The sequence below is a fragment of the Maniola hyperantus genome, chromosome 2 (genome assembly GCF_902806685.2).
Source record: "Maniola hyperantus chromosome 2, iAphHyp1.2, whole genome shotgun sequence".
NCBI classification, from domain to species: Eukaryota; Metazoa; Arthropoda; class Insecta; order Lepidoptera; family Nymphalidae; genus Maniola; species Maniola hyperantus.
In genome coordinates, this window is record NC_048537.1 from 15711406 (window position 1) to 15733325 (window position 21920).

Below are 21920 nucleotides of genomic sequence, written 5' to 3' on the forward strand. Positions count from 1 at the left end.
GACGCTTTTCGTCATTTTCGACAGTGTTGCGTGTTATTCAGAGGTATTCAGCGCCTGAATGTTCTTAATGATTTTCCGGAACCGGTGTGTACGGTGAAACAGATACCAAAAGTTGCGAAGAATGCAAATCTTGCCCAGACAATTTTAATCTTTAATTATAATAAAATTAAAACACAACCACTCAACCGTTCAGTCGATGCAATTTCAGATACTTTGGTACGCATTTAAGAGTACTTATGATTAAAAAACTGCAGCAAGCCGCGGACTTTTTTGAACAACGGTTCTTGTAGACCATTATTCATTACAGAGACGTACGATGATAATGTGATCGTATATTTTATATTCCCTTCGCCGTCGTGCGCGTGAGCCAAACGCGCTCGATTCGATTTTTGGCAAGCGTCGCAGTCGATTTCGGCGAAAGATTACATTTCGGACCTAAGTACTTGATTGTTTTTCGGTCACTCACCCTATGGCGGTTCTTTGTAATTTTTTATTATAACTTTCAATTTAACTCGAAAAACTGGGACGGATATTTATTCAGTCATCGACCCCGCCAACTATTTCATTTTCCCTTCGAAGGCGCTGGTCTTTATTGATTACACTAGGAGATTATGAACGTATGAGATGTAGCTCTAAATCTAGGAGTTTGTCGGTCGGAATTCGCCTGTTGCCGCGATATTGTAGTTGTCTAACGAGATCTTTAGACGGCCGTAATTCCTGCGATGATTTGACGCCGTGCGTTCAATGTTCTACAATTAGCCTTCCTAGCTTGTAAGACTATTGAGATAATCGGTACCAACTCCATTACGCGTACCAGTATCCAGATCAATTTACATAATATCAGCCTCCGAGTTGTTCATTACAGCCATTAATATTTACCGAGTCGCTTCACCAATATTGCATTTCCTTGAATTAATTCAATCTTCGTGGCATGCAAAGCGATTGATGGCTTGCATTGCATGTTTCATTCGATTCTGTGTAGTTGGCTCCTCGTTGCGAAAATAAGCCTGCGTTACATAATTAATGTTGGCCACACCGTCTGTCTTGTTTATGTTGAACGTACACTTAAATGGTATCTAGAATATTAAAATTTTATCTCAGCGATACAAATAAGTGATTCCATCGTAAAAATTAACAGCAAACCCTGTGACAAGTTTTACTATTAATTAAATAAATGAAAACAGTAATTTGGAATTTATGGCTTTTGGTTCAGAAATCAGTACCTAGCGTAATAATAATTATTATTATCTAAAGTTGATCTTTGAAACCACAAATAAAGTCAATTTTGTTTCAATTTATAGACTAATGCTTGGCATGAATCAGAACTGCTGGCAAGTGAAAGATGCCTATTCATTATTGACTTGAACGTACCCATATTAAAATTGGAGGGTAAAACTGATGCTGGAAGGGCGTTCCATATAATAGCGGTTCTAGAAACGAGGAGGCAAATCGCTTCGTACGTTTCCGTGTAATTTTGAATACGTACGGGTGCAGACCTTGGCGATGCCTTGCCGTACGATAGTAGAAAGGTGTATAAAAAGTTCTTGGGAACACTCTCCGAAACATGTCCTGTAGAATACCGATAGATAGGCAACTCTGCTTCGATGTTCCAAACTTTGAAACTTAGAATTAGTATTTGACTATTACAGATCCACCAAAAACGCACGGTTTCCTATAATTGAGTAAAATTAGATCTTCTTTGATTTCAGCTATCACAATTGGGACAAGAGTAATAGGACCGGCGCTAGGGTTCCTCCTCGGTGCGCTATGTACGAGAGTATACGTCGATCCCCTCGCGAACCCTGAGTACGAGTACAGTGATCCAAGATGGGTCGGTGCATGGTGGCTTGGTGAGTTGGTTTCTAATTATAATTCATTTTTTTTTTTTTTTTTTTTAAAAGAATATTAGGCATGTTAAATGACTAATATTCCCCTTTCCTCTCCAACTAAGCGTCAGGCTTGTGCTAGGAGTAGGTACGACAATAGTGCAACGGGCGGGATTTGAACCGTCGACCTTTCGGTTTTCAGTCCACTCCTATACCGGTTGAGCTATTGAGGCTCAAAATTTTTATTCTTGTATAAAGGCTACTTAGCAAAGACTGTAAATTGACAGGTCTAAAAGTTATCGTTAGTTATAGTTGACTTTTCACACATGTCAATTCTAGCGTATAATTTTTATCGCCCTGAAAATTACACTTTGAAATACTAATAATGCTATTCATAACATCTGTATTTCTAAAAAGGAAATTTGTATTCATTTTTCAGAACAAATCAATTATTTCTTTAAAATTCTTGAGTCAACATAACCTCACTCTACGTTGTTTGTATGTATGTATTGTATTTTGACAAACAAAAATACTGGCCTGTAATAAGGACAAAAAATAATCATTCGTCACATTTTTAATAATATGAGCTTATAAATGCATTTGCGTAAAAGTTACAATAGGTCACCTTCTACAGGTGTTTGTTCTGAGTTTACCGGAGTTGAAAGTACTTAAAAATAGATTTTATTATTATCTGGTTAGAAATAAGCAAAAACAAAGATCTTGAACCGTGGCTAGATAAACTTTTTCCATTGCAATCTAAATTGCCTGTGCTTTATTAATAGCTGCTCCTGTAATTACCAATGTCTGGCTTTTGTTTTGTTTTTATCTACGTAATCTTACTCATCGCGTGTTCAAGCTTCAAGTAATAAGTGATTTAACATTTTAAATTCTCCTCTGTGTGATGTATTATGTATGGCGTAGGTTTCTTTTATAGAATTTACTTATCGTTGGCGTGTTTTTATATCCAGCCGGCAAAACATAAGACTAATTATATCTCCTTTGAAATAGTGTTGCGCCAACCCGCCAACACCACAATGCACTCCGTTTCACGCGAGCCGTTTATTGTTCGCACTGGCATTGGCAATACTTTGTGCAAAAAAATTTTTACAAAAAAAATAAAAACCGACTTCGATACACAAACACTAAAAATTGAAAAATAATTTAATTTATTACCGAATATATTATGTATACAAGAGTTAATATAGTTCCATAATAATATTTTTAGTGCCGGTGCCAATTAGCTTTAGCTGCGCGAATCGTCTAGACTTCATATTTTTATGAGACTCCACAATGGCACCTCATTGGCACCGACCCCAAAAATATTATTATGGAACTATATTAACTCTTGTATACATAATATATTCGGTAATAAATTAAATTATTTTTCAATTTTTAGTGTTTGTGTATCGAAGTCGGTTTTTATTTTTTTTGTAAAATTTTTTATTTCACAATTTTTAGTGGCCCCATGGAATTATGCTATGACTGGTTAAAAATCTACTGTTTACTAAGCTATTACACTGATCGCGACCAATTTACTCTTATCCGTTGAGGAGTTCCAGTATCTATCTTCGAAGATGTTCATCAGATCTTCACCAAATTTAAATGGGACCAACTTTGAACTATACCCTTTCAAACAAAAAAAGAATTTTCAAAATCGGTCCAGGCGTCTTTGAGTAATCGGGGAACATACATAAAAAAAAAAAAAAAAAAAAAAAGATTCCGACGAATTGAGAACCTCCTCCTTTTTTTGAAGTCGGTTAAAAAAGAAACGCAATGAATACCAAAGTACTAAGACATGGTGATAAATTACGCTCACCATCGACATGTTTACCGTCTTTAAAATGTTTTTGAACACAATATATTTCATTTAAAACACTTCAGGTTTTGTTTTCCAGAATGGTGTTATTCTTTATTTGCTTTACTGCATTTCAACTGTTGACCCACAAGTTGACTTTCAACTGTAAATCGTCCACATCCTGAATGTTATAGCTTCTTTGATGGACCAGAAGAGTTGAAGAGAGGCCGCGGTAATGTCCCATTGTAATATTACCTCTGTTCGGTTTAGGAGCTGGAATTCTTCCGTACACACATCGCGGAACTGGCAGCTACCGTTACTCAGGCGTTGGCTCAGGTTTGCGCGCAAAATTCACGAAGAAAGCATGCACGTGACAAAATTACTAAGCGGACGCGTGCAAGTCGCCACTGTGTAAAATTTGCAACTGACTTCGAACAATCGAGTCCTTAATACCTTTAGGGCACGGTTGGGATTTCCTTAATATTTATTTTAAAATACTATTTGTCACAGTAGAAAACTGCGTCAGGCGTGCTTTGACTAGCGATAAACTGAATTCGCAAATACTCATTGAATAGTTTCTGCGTATTTCCTTATTGTTCGAGAGCCGTATGCTTGTGAATGGAGACTGGAATTTTAATAAGCTTTTTAATAGCACTTTTATTTCCCTAAGTGACGGCCTTATTAATTCTTGGTCATATATTGTTATCTTCTATAGTGCTTCATTTTACTGTTATAAATTACTGCATCATCAATCATCACCATCATAAGCATTATCTAGTATTTATGTTACTCTGTTCACATGTTTACTCTGTCCATATGTGTTTTGGCTTTTATTTTATTTTATTTATTTTATTATGTTGAACTGAATCGCTCCATGATTCTATTTATATTTCTACCTTTATCGATAGTACATAATCTCCGATATCGTACAGCTTTCCAACAAATATTATGTAACAAGCCTTTTACACATTTTGTGTTATTAAAGATGATAAATCATCTTTAATCATACGTAGATCATACTATTTATATAAATAAACAAGATTCTATTAATTCTATAGAATCAGGTAATATACAATATTGCGATAATAGCAATACAAAAATCATTCGTTTTAGTGCTTTGGTGGTTGATAATGAAACATCAGAAAAACAGACGAGAAATAAATAGGTATTATCGTTACAGATGGCCAATAGCAATCTAATTCGTGACTGAGAGAAAATTTAATCTTTATGTCGCTATTGAGGTCGATATACAAGTTTTGAGACGACAATTCTCACTTTTTAGTTTCGCATCATGTGCTACGCGACTAGTGCATGCGTTTCAGCGTTATGGAGGACGGCGAGTGCAATTTTCACTCGGCTTTCGCTTTTTCTCGGGCGAGTCGCTGCGTCGTCACGGTCCCGCGCACGCTCGTTGTTACATAATGCGTTACATCACGCCGCGTCACCACGACTAAAATAAGCGCTCTATCTGCACGGTCACGGCCAAGGCTGCCCTGTTGCCGACAATTATGCCATCGACGCCCGTAATGAGGATTTAGTGGGTGGACACGCGACCGCCGCCTTGCTCACTTTTACTTTTAAACCGGTTCCGTGTTGACCTTCGTCTCCACGCTCTATGTCAAGAGGTTGCTCGTTGTTTTCCGTTTCGGGATAAACTTTCAGTACCCTATCTTCGACTTCAGCTTTCTCTTTGACTTTCGGTCGTCTCGTACCATTCTCTTCATTCGAAATACCGAAATACCTGGGTGTGTTGTAAAGAAGAGAATGATTCAATAATCGATATTGAAAAGCGTAAACAATTTAAATCGTATTCGTATTCATGTACCTGCTGTGTCTACTGAACGCCCTTGACTGAGCGTCGACCGGGCGACCTTGTAACACGTAAATGTTTCTGTTTAGATTTATCATCAGGATACATGTTTCTGATTGGGCCTGCGTTTTCTTTCGATTTATTGTTTTTCTATTTTTGCTGTTTGTTTATTTGTACTATTTATGTTGTGTGAAGCTCTTTTAATGATCAATGCTCTCTCTGTTTAAACAACCTTCAAATATTTAAAACAAGAAAACGGTGAAACATTTTTTGGTATTCATCATGCGTTTGAGGGTGAACGAACATTTGAATAATGAAGCTTTCTCACATCATAAGGAAAAACCAATTCGCTAGCGGAGCTGCGTGAAGTTGAAAGAAAGAAAGATAAAGATAATATCTTGATATACTTTTGGAATTTATCCAGTTTCTTTAAAATACTAAAAACCCTCTCTATGAAAGTTAAAAGTATGCAAACCACTTTAGTCGATTTGAATGTACCTATCTAATATGCGAAGTGTTGTGCGCGAGGCGAAAAATGATGTGTATTTGATGCACTCAGTCCATCCATTACTTCATCTTCCTTTTGTTTAACATTATTATTTTTATTCAAAATTACTCTTTTGAGCTGTTTGATGTATATTCTATCAGATTTTTTAAAATTAACCGTCTTTTCGGTATCTCTAAAAACGACGCTACAATGTTAATTAAGTATTCTTACAACGATCCAAAAGAACGCTCGCAGTTCTTTATCAACGGATTAGATACTAAAGATATGAACGTGAGACAGTATTCAAATAGTCGTACTTATCGATATTATATAATTTAAACTAAGCACTGCCAATGCCTTAAGCTAAGTTTAAGTAACTATTATGATTTGCAGAAATTATAGTTAGTTCTTGAATAATTTGCGTGTATAATTGCTTAGAATATTCATATTTGATTTGCAATTATTGCTTAACGTAAAGTTATTGGACAGTTTAAATGTTAAAGTAATGTAGAGATGTCAATTGCATTGATAGGGTTAACCGAAGATCAATTTCACGAGTAGGTACTCTTAATATAACGAGTTCGTGCGATTCGGATGGTAATTTTTCGACAAGTCTTGGACGATTTGCTGAGAACTTTACCAAAATCATTCGTTGCTTTAACAATTTTAGGATGATTTAGAATTACTCTGTCATCTATCTCTAAATATATAAAAGGAAAAGGTGAATGACTGACTGACTGATCTATCAACGCACAGCTCAAACTACTGGACGGATCGGGCTTAAATTTGGCATGCCGAAAGCTATTATGACGTAGCCATCCGCTAAGAAAGGATTTTTGAATATTTTACTCCTAAGGCAGTGAAATAGGTGTTTGAAATTTGTGTAGTCCACGCGGACGAAGTCGCGAACATAAGCTAGTCCTTTGATAAAACACTGTTTCCACTTTAATTTCTTTGAGAACTTTGAGCTGAAACCATTCGTTGCTCTAACGATATGAAGATGATTTAGAATTACTCAATCATTCATTAAACACTATTTCCGATTTAATTTTTTTGAGAACTTTGAGCTAAAATCATTCGTTGCTCTAACGATATGACGATGATTTAGAATTACTCAATCATTCATTAAACACTATTTCCGATTTAAATTTTTTGAGAACTCTGAGCTAATACCATTCGTTGCTTTAACGATTTGTGGATAATTTAGAATTACTCTGTCGTCCTTTAAAACACTGTTTACACTTTAAAATTCTTGAGAACTTTGTGCTAAAATCATTCGTTGCTTTAACAATTTGAAGATTGTTTAGAATTACTTTATCACTTCTACTCTCTCTTCTTTCCTTTTTCCTTTACTTGTGCTATAAGACCTACCGGCCCATGAAAAAAAATAGCCCAGAGAGACATAAAACTTTTACATTCTATATTTATATTGCCTTTATCATTTTCAATAGATATAGTAGAATATTAAATCGATATTTATTATGCCCATAAATTCTTAGTGGTAGACTTATATGACTAGTTGTAAACTTGTTCTCAGGAAGCGGTAAATATTGTTAGCATGTTGGAAGCACTTAAAGATTTTCTTTGGAATCATTTAAAAAGTTGCAATATTTTGTATAGTTTACTAGGTGATGCCCGCGACTTCAATCGCGTGGATTTACGTTTTTCTAAATCCCGTGGGAACTCTTTGATTTTTTGGGAAAAAAGTAGCATATGTCCGTCGCCGGGATGTAAGCTAAATCTGTACCAAATTTCATCAAAATCGCTTAAACTGTTGGGCTGTGAATAGCTAGACAGACAGACAGATAGACAGACAGACATACTTTAGCATTTAAAATATTAGCATGGGTTGGGAACGTACTAAAATGAAAGTACTAGCATGAGTTGATCATGATGATGACGATGATGATTTTATATAAAACGTTTAATATAGAATCATTGACTTATATGTATATTGCTTCGTAAGGACAGGGCCATTGAACGAGCAAAATGGCACCGATTCATTGGTACTAAAATGTTTATTTAGCACCAATGCAACTTCAGTGGCGTCTGGATTTCAGACGGGTCGTTCATTAATATCTAAGAGGTGGCGCTGATTTATTTGTTTCCAAAACCGTGAAAAGTTTTGTTCGCTTGGGCATATCTTGTCTGTTGTCTTGCTTGGGTATATCGATGTATAGAATCGATTAATTCATGCTACAGGAGCTATAACTTTTTATCTAGCATGTGGGATTTTGACTAAGCACTCACCAGCCCTATTTAGTAATGAGCGCTTTCTTTTCCAGGCATGGTGTTCATTGCGGGATTCATAGTGCTTCTGTCTGCGTTGATGTTCTGCTTCCCGCGGCAGATCAAACCCACTCCGCTGCCGTCGCCGCCAAAGTTCAACATGCAGAAAAGAGATCCCCTATTCAAGGGTATTTTACACTTCCTTACTCACTATAGCTTTCGCATGGGCGTACAACGACTATGTGTGACTATATTTCAACTATCTGACAATATTAAAAAAAACAAAAGGGCTCCAGGTCGCCAAAGACGCAAATGGTTGGACGATATAAGGGGGTGGACAGGGCTTAGTTACCCAAAGTTAAAAGAGGCGGCTTTTAATAGAGAAGCTTTTCGCATGATGAACTCGTTTCGAAGAAGGCACACGATGATGATGATGACAATATTAAGAAATAAAAAAATACGTACTGCACTAGCACAATAACAAAACATTGATAAGAATATGCCCTAGTTTAATGAACGATAAACAGTATCGTAATAGTTAATTTTAGTAAGTCTTACTCTGTCATAGAACCAACTTTATATACACTTTATTACTTCAAATGGCATCGTTTCTTCGCATGATATGCCCGAACCATCAGACCTACTATCCTTTACGTTTATATAACCTATCGTTCTGTAAGGAGGTCATAAAAGGACAATGACAGAATTTCTATAGAACCGTAACCCATTTTATTATATAAAAAGCGTTTACACGTACGCTTTATGCAGCATTTTGTTGCTGTTTCATCACTGATACCTAAACATAGGATTTAACTCCTCTAGAACTTGCGGTTTTTCATTAAATCACAATGATTCTAGGTTATGTGCAATTTACCTATAATATTGTGAAACTAATAAAAACATCCGCAAGTTTAAAACCACAATTTTTATTTTTTAAGTGGTTATTTAATACTATAATAATTATCATTAATTTATATTGTGTGTAAATTGGTGGGTCAGGATCTGTCATTCTCCTTTGCCCCCTAATATCCAGTAAAACTTTTCAGATTTCTTCGCTACAATCAAGAGACAGCTCACGAATGACATCCTGATGTGGCGGACAGCGTCGTCAGTGCTGCACCTGATGCCCATCAGCGGCGTGTACTCCTACCTGCCCAAGTACCTCGAGCAGCAGTTCCGCCTGCCCACGCACGACGCCAACCTTGTCTCGGGTGAGGTACTACGATTAACTTACTTGTTTGCGACGGACTAGAGGCAGCTCAGCTGACCACATCAGCGGCGTGTACTCCTACCTGCCCAAGTACCTCGAGCAGCAGTTCCGCCTGCCCACGCACGACGCCAACCTTGTCTCGGGTGAGGTACTACGATTAGCTTACTTGTTTGCGACGGACTAGAGGCAGCTCAGCTGACCACATCAGCGGCGTGTACTCCTACCTGCCCAAGTACCTCGAGCAGCAGTTCCGCCTGCCCACGCACGACGCCAACCTTGTCTCGGGTGAGGTACTACGATTAACTTACTTGTTTGCGACGGACTAGAGGCAGCTCAGCTGACCACATCAGCGGCGTGTACTCCTACCTGCCCAAGTACCTCGAGCAGCAGTTCCGCCTGCCCACGCACGACGCCAACCTTGTCTCGGGTGAGGTACTACGATTAGCTTACTTGTTTGCGACGGACTAGAGGCAGCTCAGCTGACCACATCAGCGGCGTGTACTCCTACCTGCCCAAGTACCTCGAGCAGCAGTTCCGCCTGCCCACGCACGACGCCAACCTTGTCTCGGGTGAGGTACTACGATTAGCTTACTTGTTTGCGACGGACTAGAGGCAGCTCAGCTGACCACATCAGCGGCGTGTACTCCTACCTGCCCAAGTACCTCGAGCAGCAGTTCCGCCTGCCCACGCACGACGCCAACCTTGTCTCGGGTGAGGTACTACGATTAGCTTACTTGTTTGCGACGGACTAGAGGCAGCTCAGCTGACCACATCAGCGGCGTGTACTCCTACCTGCCCAAGTACCTCGAGCAGCAGTTCCGCCTGCCCACGCACGACGCCAACCTTGTCTCGGGTGAGGTACTACGATTAACTTACTTGTTTGCGACGGACTAGAGGCAGCTCAGCTGACCACATCAGCGGCGTGTACTCCTACCTGCCCAAGTACCTCGAGCAGCAGTTCCGCCTGCCCACGCACGACGCCAACCTTGTCTCGGGTGAGGTACTACGATTAGCTTACTTGTTTGCGACAATCTAGAGGCAGCTCACCTGACCACATCAGACGTGTAATTTTTTTTCTTGGGTAGCAGGAAATCCTTATGGATGTCAATGACATGCCTGACTTCACTGAGGTTTTCTCGGTGACCTACGGACTTAAATCTCCTGCCTTCTCTGGCCGTGATTCCCGATAATGCGATGCGCAAATTATTATCAGGAATGTGCAAGCGGAAAATCAGACATGTATAACCTGTACAATATTTGGGGCAACAGTTACGCCTGCCACTCTTTTTTCTAAAGTTCCTGATAGTAGGTTTAGGGATGAGGTGGTGAAAAAGTCGTAATACTGGTAGATCTACGCCGTTCCTGCCTCTGTTACCTGTTCGTACCCAGACGTCAAGGACAGCTGGATCCGTAGGGCGATTGTCTAAAACCTGCATCAATCATTATTACAATCTCAATTGTTCTGATTGGCTGAATTTGTGCAATTCTTGTTGCAACAATGCATTGTAGCCAATAGTGAGCGAGCATTAACCAATCAGAGATGATTGCGATCGTGACATTGTAGCTGTCAAACAACCGCGGTAGGGCTACAGATGTATGTTGCATCGGTACGTCTGTGTTTATTTAATTTTCGTGATGCGCCTACTATTTTAATGTGTGTAATGTGAACCTATGAATAAATTATCACGCTTTAACTTGTCATCTAATAAAGGAGTAGATAATGCGTATTTGAGCAAGTGATTGTGTACTGTCCAGGGCTGGGCGGTATCCTGGTGATGGGGCTGGGCATCATCACGTCGGGCGTGGTGATCCTGCGGCTGGTGCCCACGGCGCGCCAGGTAGCCGCTTGGACCGCCGCCACCGCTGCCATTTATAGCGCGGGTGAGTTAGATCGGGCAGCAAGTGTTGTCTATTGTCCAGGGCTGGGCGGCATCCTGGTGATGGGGATGTATTGTAAAACAACAACTGCCCTGCTCTGATGCACAAACGTAGCATCCACCTAGGGAACATATCGTTTACCCTGAGGATGTTACTTCAATTCCAGTCAAAAAAGTGCTGCTGTATCTGGCGGCCAAAGGATTTGACAAGGAAGTGTGAAGTGGAGGCAAACACAATAGATCGGAGACGGTCGCAGTGATACAGGGATATCAAGAACCTGCATAGTCCCAAAGTAGAAGAAGAAGAAAACAACGTGTGATACACGGGCTTTAAGTTTATTAAAACTCGTGACGATGGTAAAGCATCGCCTACTGCTCTAGGTTACAAACGTCTACTTGTTTGTAATAATCTACTTACCGCCTTTATTCACACTATCTTTGTCCGTATTACAATGTAGAATTATTGCATATGTTTGGTTAATAGTCTTAAAAATTGTAAAATACTAGCTGATGCCCGCGACTTCGTCCGCGTTGAATTAGGTTTTTCAAAAATCCCGTGGGAACTCTTTGATTTTCCGGGATAAAAAGTAGCCTATGTCACTCTCCAGGTCTTTATCTATACTCATGCAAAAATCACGTCAATCCGTTGCACCGTTGCGACGTGATTGAAGGACAAACCAACGAACGAACACACTTTCGCATTTATAATAAGGGTACTGATTGATTATTGTTTGTTTTCAGGCATGGTGGTGCTGATGTTCGTGAGTTGCCCGGAGGAGAGCTACCGCGCCCTCACGCCCGGCGTGTCCAACCTATCGTGCAGCGAAGCTTGCCACTGCGACGGCGCGCCATATTCACCAGTGTGCGGACAGGTACTGTTTTACTGCTCATTCTTTTCCTAAACATTAGTTTTTGAAAATTCCCATATTTTCAAAAAAATTCTTTTGCACTTAAAGACTTTTTATCAATGTCAATGTCGAAATATCTGTTCCAGGATTCCTTCACTTACCAGTCGCCGTGCCAGGCGGGCTGTGTGAGCAGTCAGCAGTTGGACAACAGCACGTGGCTGTACCACAACTGCTCCTGTATCAATGTCACGCTGCAAGGCGACAAGGCTCTCAAAACGTGAGTATTGTTGCAGGATTCCTTCACTTACCAGTCGCCGTGCCAGGCGGGCTGTGTGAGCAGTCAGCAGTTGGACAACAGCACGTGGCTGTACCACAACTGCTCCTGTATCAATGTCACGCTGCAAGGCGACAAGGCTGTACTTGGACAGTAACATAGGTCACTGTTTATGCCGGGAAATTAAAGAGTTTCCACGGGATTTTTAAAAACCTTAATCCGCGCGAGTGAAGTCCTATCTAAAAATATGATATAATTTGAATGATCTATTTAATAATTTCTTCTTGTTCTATTTAAAAGATTTAACAGTATAAAATTGAATTTCTCTCTTTCCAGCATAGAGCGGTACGGGCTGTATGACACGCCGCTGGATTACCCGTCTACTGGGTTCGCGGTGACGGGCGAATGCGGCGGCGGGGCGTGCAAGCAAATATACGCCTTTATTGCGATATTCGCGGCCGTCATGTTCGTGCACGCGAGCGGGGAGGTGGGCGCCGTGCTGCTGATCATACGCTGTACGGACAAACATGGTGAGCTGTGATTACCGTGACTTATACATGCTGAAATTTTAATGGTTGTTTTCCCGCAGCGAAATGATTTTGTCGCGGTATTGCAATCGATTTATAAATATAAAAAATTATTAGAGTCAAAAATGTCAAATTTACAATCGAGAAAAACAAAAATCGAATGAGACCTCGACCCAATAGTAGTTCCGCGTGCGTGCAGGCTAGTTTATGCCGTATCACTACGCGCGAGAGTTTATTTTGCTCTAAACTTTTTCACTTTATTGGCAGCGCGGTTCGAGTGGATGTACCTACCTACTATTCACATTACGTCTAGTGAGTTACTATAGTTTCTCACACTTTCGAGTTGATGTTTTTTTTTTTTTTAATTATTTCAAAACAAAAACATTTTTACTTTTTAAGTTTAACTCAATATTTCGATAGTACTACTAAGGGCAAATCGGTCTGCCGCGGGAAGACAACCACTAAAATTTCACTGTGTATAATTACCGTAGTGTAGTCGTGTCATTACCATGACTTATCATTACCATGCCCACCATCATCCATCATCCATTTATCAAGCAAAAAATATAAAATCGCATCAATCACGCGTCAAGCACGTAAATACTTGCAAGCAGACATTGTAAACGGTTAAAATGCTTGAATATCACTACCGTGACCATTATGCTTACCGTAGTATTGTCATTACCATAATCATTGTCATTAGTCATTACCACGACCACGATTGTGTGAAGCAGACAGTTTTAGTGTGGCTTTGTTCGCAGACAAAGCGATGGCGATGGGCGTGATCCAGTTCGCGATAGGCGTGTTCGGGAACGTGCCGTGCCCGATCATCTTCGGCGCGGCCATCGACGCCGCGTGCCGGCTGCGGGACCGCGCCTGTGGCCTGTTGGGAGGATGCGCCTCGTATGACAACGACAGTTTGAGGCATTTTTACCTCGGTGAGTATATTATGATTAAATAGGCTAGAGACAAGTGAAGAAAGGGGAGCGGGGCTTTTTGATCTGAGTTCTGACGAGCGGATTCTGTCAGATTTAGGGCCGATTTTACCAACGTAAAATAAGTCTTATCCGAAAGTAAATTTGTTATTTTGTCAGTTTTCAATACAAAAACTGTCATTACGCCCAATTTATTCCTGAATTAAACCTCACTCGAGGTTGGTCGAGATTTCATCTGTTGATACAAGGGATGGAACGTGTTTTGCGCATCAGTATTAGAATCCACATGTGTGACGTGTGTTAGTCGTATTGTCAGGCCCGTAGCGACCAATCAACTGACCAAGTATACTTTACCCCAGGACTATCAGCCGGCCTGATGTTCCTCGCGTTCATAATGGACATGCTGGTATGGAGTAAGGCGGGTCGCATCGACATGAACCCCGCAGACCGCGCGCCCGACGCCGCGCCGTCCGCGCGTTCCGACACGCCGCTCTGACCCGCCGCACCCATCACACCCACCACACCCACAACACCCACCACACCGCTCTCACCCACAACACCGACGCGGCAGCCACGCCGCACATTCGCTTACGAGTCGCATCTATAAGCTTTCGACAACGTTACTAAAGTTCAAACATTGAAACACTAACGTCAGAGCAAAATGGATCTAAAGACGATTGTCTAAAGTCCTTTATTCAATACTATCACAGCATAAATTGTACTAAGCTTTCTGTAACCAAGCATTAATTTGTAACTATGACGTAAATCTCGACGGCGGCGGGTGTGTCTGTACCTCCGCACGTTATTTATATTATGTCGACTGAAAGTTGACGAATGGAATGCCTTTTCGAGTTGTTTTTGTATCATCCGAAATTCGCGTCTCGAACTACGAATATTATAAGTTTGACCATAATCATAATCGTCTATGACTATGTAGACACGGTGCATTGTTTTAATGACGATTTTTAAGCTTGTAACATTGAATTAAAGTTAATTATGTAAATATAAATACTTACTATTTAGAAAAATATTTCTAGAACAAAAGGGGTGTTAAGAATATTTTATATTGAATAATATCATGTTTTTAATGCGTTTAAAAATTGCAACATTGAAAAATATAAATACAATACTATTTAGAAAAATATTTCAAGAACAAAAGGGGTGTTAAGAATATTTTATATTGAGAAATATTATGTTTTTTAATCTGTTTAAAAATACTTAAACTGCCATAGACGGATCAAATGATAAACTATTTTAATTTTACATCATCCAAATTTCACGTCTCGAACTATGTATAATTAATTATTATTAGAACTTTGACCAATATCATCGTCATTTATGTACTACACGGTGCGTTGTTTGTATAATAACGATATTTAGGCTTGCAACATTGAATTAAAGCTAAAAAATGTAAATATAATTATTACTATTTAGAAAAAACATTTCTAGAACAAAAAGGGGTGTTAAAAATATTTGATATTGAGGAATAAATATTAGAGTAAATATTATGTTTTAATCTGTTTATAAATACTTGAATTGTCATAATGATAAACTATTTTAAACAGTTCTATGAGAAAATGCTTATTTTGAGTGTTGCCATATATTATGAATTTTTTGCATAATTTTTTTAATTTTTTTTTGAGCAAAGCACGGTTTTAAATAATATGTTGCAATAATGACTGAATAATATAATCGAAATAATGATGTTCATTGCATTTTTACTTACGCATTTTTTAAAACTAGTTTTGTTTTTATATTATTTGCTCAATTTTAATATAGATATGTACATTAAAAGTACACGATGTTTTATGCATAATAATGAAATATAATATAAAAAAGCTCGAAATTTGTTTGTATAATATTTTTTGTTTTTAATAAAAATTAGTAAGTACAAGGTTTATATAAAAATCAACTCTGATACGGGGAAATAGGGTTCAGATCCGCGAGAAAAGGATGGTCCTGTTTGTTATACCAATTTTGTTGGAGCAATAGACAGTCCCAAATGTCATACCTATTTTTTGGTACTATAAGCATTGAGATAATTTTTTTACGAATTTTTATATGAAATCACAATATTTTGGGACTGAATTAATGATAAGCTAGGTATACACTCCGTAATAAAAAAATCACAATGATTCTTTATTTAAGGTCTCGTCACGGTTTTGTTAGACACCTGAAAAAAACATACGATAAAGAATTATATTTAAAAAGCAGTTTACAATTTTATATTTAGTATCGGAACTATTGCTATTATTAACAATATTAAGGTATAAACACCTTGAACTGAAACATTGTAATAAAATAAATAAAAAACAAAGTACATGTCTGTGGGAATTCCTACAAATTACTGATTTATTAATAGGTTTGAATTTTTAATGAACACTCAAATATTAGCCCCAAAAAAGATTTCTTACAAGACCTAAATAATTTTTTTCGATTATTGCGAATTATATGGCTAGTGATTAGACATTTATATTACTTTAGTGCAAGTTTTTTTATACAAATTATTTGCTAATTACTTCTGTAAATACTAATATTAAATATTAATGAAATTGAACTTTTAATCACATAATAATATTAAATAGTTTTAATATAGGCATCTGTTATTGTTGTTAGAACGTTTTGTTTTCCGTATATTTATATTGTGGAGTTGTATTTTTTAACATCACATGAATTGTAGCCAGTTGAAAGTTTTTACAAAATATATCGCTAATATTATTAGACATACTAAATTTAAAAAATTACCATTTCACTGACTTTTTTCAATTGTTCATACATATGTATGGGATATAAAAATCAAGGTATTGATTTTGGAGCGGTTTTGTTACAAGATTATTTAAAATCGGCATGTAAAATATTCTTATAATTAATATCTTGTAACTATCGATAATGTGTAACTGACTTTACTAATTATTTGTTTATATTATATTTTCTACCGTTTTTTGTGAATAAGTTAAGTCGAACTAATGCATAATAATAAACTTTTATAATGGCCGAATATTTTAATATCAATCATGCAATATTATAATTATATTGTGATATTTGTAAATTTTAATAAATAACTAACCTTTCTTTTGAAAGGCTAACAAGGCTGGGTTGAGTGTAAAATATGTAGGTAAAATACTGTCGAAGCTACGGCTGGATTACAAATTTTAACTGTAAGTAATTGTTGTGTATACAGCATAATATTATTTTCTTTTTTACTGTGATTACGAAAAATCACGTACTATATTTAGGTTAGAATTAATATTAATATATGTATGTAGTGCATTACGTGTGACTTAGCGTATAGCGCCGTGCAATAATGGATATCGACTTGCTTAAGTCACGAGTTTAGTATCTATATTATTGTATAGCTCGTGTGAGCTATAAGCGCGTAAAGTTTATCCGTGACTAGTTTATTTTTGCACTATGTAAAAAGGAATTACTTAAATCACGGATAAGCATTACCTGAGTGCAAGTTTAGGTCACGCAGGCCTATAAAATATACTTTCAAGTGCAATAAAATGAATTCTATCAGGTAAACAATAGAGCTAAAATACTTTTACCTCACTGCCATATAAATAATAATGGATGTATTCTTTGAGTACGTCGAACCATAATAACAACTATACCCAGTTTTTATTTCCTATTTAATTTTTTATACATTTAAAAAAATGCGTACTGAATGAAATATTATTCAAAACATCACAATCTACCTACATTATATATTGTCCTACAAATAAAACTCTTGTATATGCATAATATATTTTAATGAATTAGTCAGTAAATGTATATATTTTTCCTCAATAGCTGTGTGTTTTATATAAAGGGACACTTCTATATTATTAAGAACTTTTAACGTTTTACTTTAAATAATATTCCTAAAATTTACATAAAATAATGCACATTATATTTGTGCAATGGTTTTTTTATTAAATTATTTTTATGTGAATTTTAATTATTACATAAAAACGCAATTTGTAATAAGTAATATGAATGAATTGAATGCTTAATTAGGTCAAAATCAAATGTATATGCAATTTTACTATATCAATTTTTATATTTTATAATATACATTAATTATCAATATAACATACATTATTTTACCAGTGTGGTGCTAAAATTGAACGCAATATAGACGTTTCAGAAGGAGTTTTTTGTGCAATCGCTATAATATTTATTAATTTTTGTCACGTTATATTAATGTGTGTCACCATTTTATATCATAGTATATTTTAGTAAAATGTTCTTACTATGTTCTCTTATTTATCGGGAATATTTAGGCCTAGCAGAATGAAATTGTTGTTTGTTGGCTGAATGTCTGTTAATATACTTAGCCCTTTCTTTCTTTTTAGGATCAATAATATTTTCTCACCATAAAGTGATAACACAATTTTACTAGTCTACGTTTTAGACCTAAATTTATTATTGGCTTAGTGCGTTTGTGCACTCATCTGTATTCAGTCAAGCAAAAAACGGATCGCCGTTTTTTGCTTACATAAAAAACACGAATACGAACCGAATACGGATGAGTGCACAAAAGCCCTTAAACATGGATCGTACTGTTTTTAAAAATCTTTTTATACTATGTATATATATTTTATACTACATATACTGCAAAAGCTGTTTTATATATTTTGTTTAAGAGAATCAAAATTTTTAAACTTTTATAGTGTAACCAAAATTCGTCGAAGTGCAATAATATATTATGCATTATATTGTTATTATGTACATTGTAAGCTTAATCAAAAAAGTGTTAAATTTTTAGGGATCTTTAAAATCCCTATTTTCGAACATAAAGCCTTTCAATATAAAGATATTTATTTATTTATAAACATTTAAGTAACTTTCGAAATAATTAAATAAAATTTTCGACTGTTACTATTTTGCATCTTGCGCGGCATTCACCAATTATAATGTATATCATTATTATTGTATTTATATCTAAATACTTCATGAAAATAATATAATGAAATTATTTCTATAGGTATCTCCTTATACATACCGTTTCAGTAAGGTGGCTTGTGAGGTAGGGTGCGGGTAATGGAATGGTGACAAAATTAAGGAATTCAGTGACACTCTTTCATGGGGACCGAATTACCTGTATTTTTTGGTAGCGTTACCAAAGTACCGTTATGTTAACGTTAAAAAGTAACGTACCCATCCGTTATTGTTGTATAGATATCATTATTAATACCGGTAAAAGTAACGATACTTATACCGGTAATTATACATCTAGATCTATCTTATGATGGCGTGTATAAAGTAGCATCTTCGCTCAATGCGCATACCGTCAAGTATCTTGGTATACCGCTATTTATTTGACTTTCATATAGTAACATATTATATTATTATTTGACTTTCATATAGTAACATATTATATTATGAAATTAACATTACCTTTTTAACGTAACATAACGAAATGTTTTGTTAGTTTTATCGTTAAAAATTTAGCAATGGTAACCGTCCCAGCTTTCCCGCAACCCACACCAAACCTACAAATCGTCTCAGTCAAGCGGTAATGTATGCTTAGTATAAGATTTTACGTCACACCAACGTTGCTAGAATTCGAGAGTCGAAACACAATAACGTCAAAGTAAAATGGACCTAAATAGCCTTAAATTAAAGTCAAAAATTCAATGCCACTGATTTTAATTTCGCAACGTTTCGGTTCGGAGCGCTGGCTGTAGATGTGTAGACAAACTTGAGCTTTAAAACAAGGTAGTTAAGATCCAGTTTACTATAACGCGGAAGTGTTTTCTATCAACGTTGGTGAGACATAAAATCTTGTAAGCGTACAAATTGTAGTTGAGATATTGTGTTAGCGTTCTCATACATCGTTATGATGCGTTTTAGGTAGTTACTTGTATATGAGCATACAAACTTAAAAAGTGACTTATTGAATAATACGTAATTTTTTATATTCATATACTTAATATATTTCTTTTTAATATTTTATTGTTAATTTTTAGGGTTCCGTACCTCAAAAGGAAAAAAAGAAACCCTTATAGGATCACTTTGTTGTCTGTCTGGCTGTCCGTCTGTCGTGTACGTCATGTCAAAACATATAGGGTACTTTCCGTTAACCTAGAATCATGAAATTTGGCAGGTTAGCACAAGTAAAGGAAAATTTCCGAAAACCGTGAATTTATTTTCACAAAAAAATAATTAAAATGTGTTCATAAAAAATATTAATATTTTCAATTTTCAAAGTAAGATAACTATAACAAGTGGGGTATCATATGAAAGCGCTTTACCTGTACATTCTAAACAAAAGGTTTTTATTTATTTTTATGCATAATAGTTTTAGATTTATCGTACAAAATGTCGAAAAAAATACTCGAGTACGGAACCCTCGGTGCGCAAGTCAGACTTCCTCTTGTCCGGTTTTTTAATACTAGATTACCAGATAAGGTTTAACCATCAATCGGTCCAACTTTTTATGTTCCAGAATGAATGATTTTCTATAAAATAAATATACAGAAAAATATACGTTTGTGTGCTTATATATTATAAAAGTTGATAAGTTAGTTTAATAATTTTAATAATAAAAATGTACCAAAATATCACAAAGAAAACGTTTAAAAGAAATGCAAACTTAGCAAATATTTACTCTATATTTGCTATATCTGCGATTGTAATATTTTTTCACAATAGTCTAAGAGCATTTGTGCACTCATTCGTATTGGGTTCGTTTTCGTGATTCGCGAAAATACGACTCAATGTGAAAAAATGACGTATATAAAAACACGAATACGATCCGACGTGGCCGTCACGAAAACGAATTGAATACGAATGAGTGCACAAACGCCCTAAGGCTGAGATCTATCACGTTGGCTCCACACGTTGACTCCAACGCTGGCCCCAACACTGTTTGCCCAACGTGTGGATCAGAAAATTAGCATTGGCCCAATGTTGGCAACGCTAATTTCCGGATCCATACGTTGGGCGAACAGTGTTGGGGCCAGCGTTGGGGCCAACGTGTGGAGCCGGCGTCAAGTTTCAGTTAAAACGAGACAGATTTATGCCAGTGATATAACCCTGTCTCGTTTTAACAGTGTCTTACTCATAATTCATAAATATGGGCAAGGTCAAAGTGCGCTCTATAGATCTCAACCCAAGGTTAGAAGTAAGCTTTTTATATGAAGTTGTTCACTTTATAGTTAGAGAATTAAAACCTCTGGTCATGATTCCGGTACAGCTTGTAATGTCTATTGTAACTTTGATGTACTATTTGTATTTGTAGAATTGTTACAGTGGCCTTAGTCACGTATTTTTTTTTTAATTATTTGTAAATAAAAAACTTTATTGAGATTTTTTTGTTCTTATTTTTAAATTCCTTGCTAAAAAATCTTGTTTTTGACTATTTTAGGCATAACCACGGAGCTATGAATCAGCTCAATTTTAGTTTTCAGCTTATCTGTGGGCTTAGAAACGGTATTTTAAAAATAAAACATAAAACTTAGTAGATTTTGTGATTAACCTCACGGTGAAGGAAAGGCAAAATATTTTCTAATAATACAATTTTTTTTTAGATATTTTTTTATTATTAATCACTGTTTCTATAATCAATATTAAGCTTCAATCAAGATTGCATTATAACATTAGTGTTAGAATTTTTAGATAACAACGCTTTAGGTAAATGAATGTCTTCATTCATTTTTCGTCAGCTTACATAAAGGTAAACAAGTCGCAATTAACTTCTTGGAGAGCATAGATAACACACTATATACCAGACCACAGCGTAGCGCGTGGTCGCCACCGACAACACGTATGTGGTCACAGTAGGTATGGTATGTGGTGAGTACAAAAAATATGGAAAAATAATGCTGCTTGTCGCAGCGGTCGTTTGCGGCGAGCTTTAGGGGGGAGAGGCTAATCTGCAGCGCGGCAGTAGGTGTTGCGGTGTAAGTGGCAAGTCACGGACCACACCTGAACCTCCCAACATCATTCTAAGCCGTAGAGCCCCCCCCCCCGACCTCTCAAATTATTTCCCTCGTTATCCCTTCCGATGACGCTTTAGTATAGGGCCTACGCAGATAGTCAATCCGGAACAACGTCTGAATGTGAACTGTGTGTCACTGGCCAGCGGTGACTGGTTTGCGTCGAGCCTTCCGCGC

At 36.8% G+C, this 21920-nt stretch overlaps 1 protein-coding gene across 5 annotated transcripts in view; it reads left to right on the forward strand.

The window, feature by feature from the left end:
• Positions 1-21114, forward strand: part of LOC117990402 (solute carrier organic anion transporter family member 74D-like) — an 83196-nt gene extending 62082 nt beyond the window's left edge. For all 5 annotated transcript variants that reach the window (XM_069507084.1, XM_069507072.1, XM_069507090.1 and 2 more), the window contains exons 3-11: positions 1710-1850; positions 8204-8335; positions 9194-9358; positions 11113-11238; positions 11976-12106; positions 12229-12359; positions 12693-12886; positions 13645-13821; positions 14178-21114. In XM_069507084.1, the coding sequence (XP_069363185.1) occupies positions 1710-1850; positions 8204-8335; positions 9194-9358; positions 11113-11238; positions 11976-12106; positions 12229-12359; positions 12693-12886; positions 13645-13821; positions 14178-14314 (1334 nt within the window). In that variant the 3' untranslated portion in view covers positions 14315-21114. The remainder of the gene's footprint in view (positions 1-1709; positions 1851-8203; positions 8336-9193; positions 9359-11112; positions 11239-11975; positions 12107-12228; positions 12360-12692; positions 12887-13644; positions 13822-14177) is intronic.
• The last annotated feature ends 806 nt before the right edge of the window (positions 21115-21920 follow it).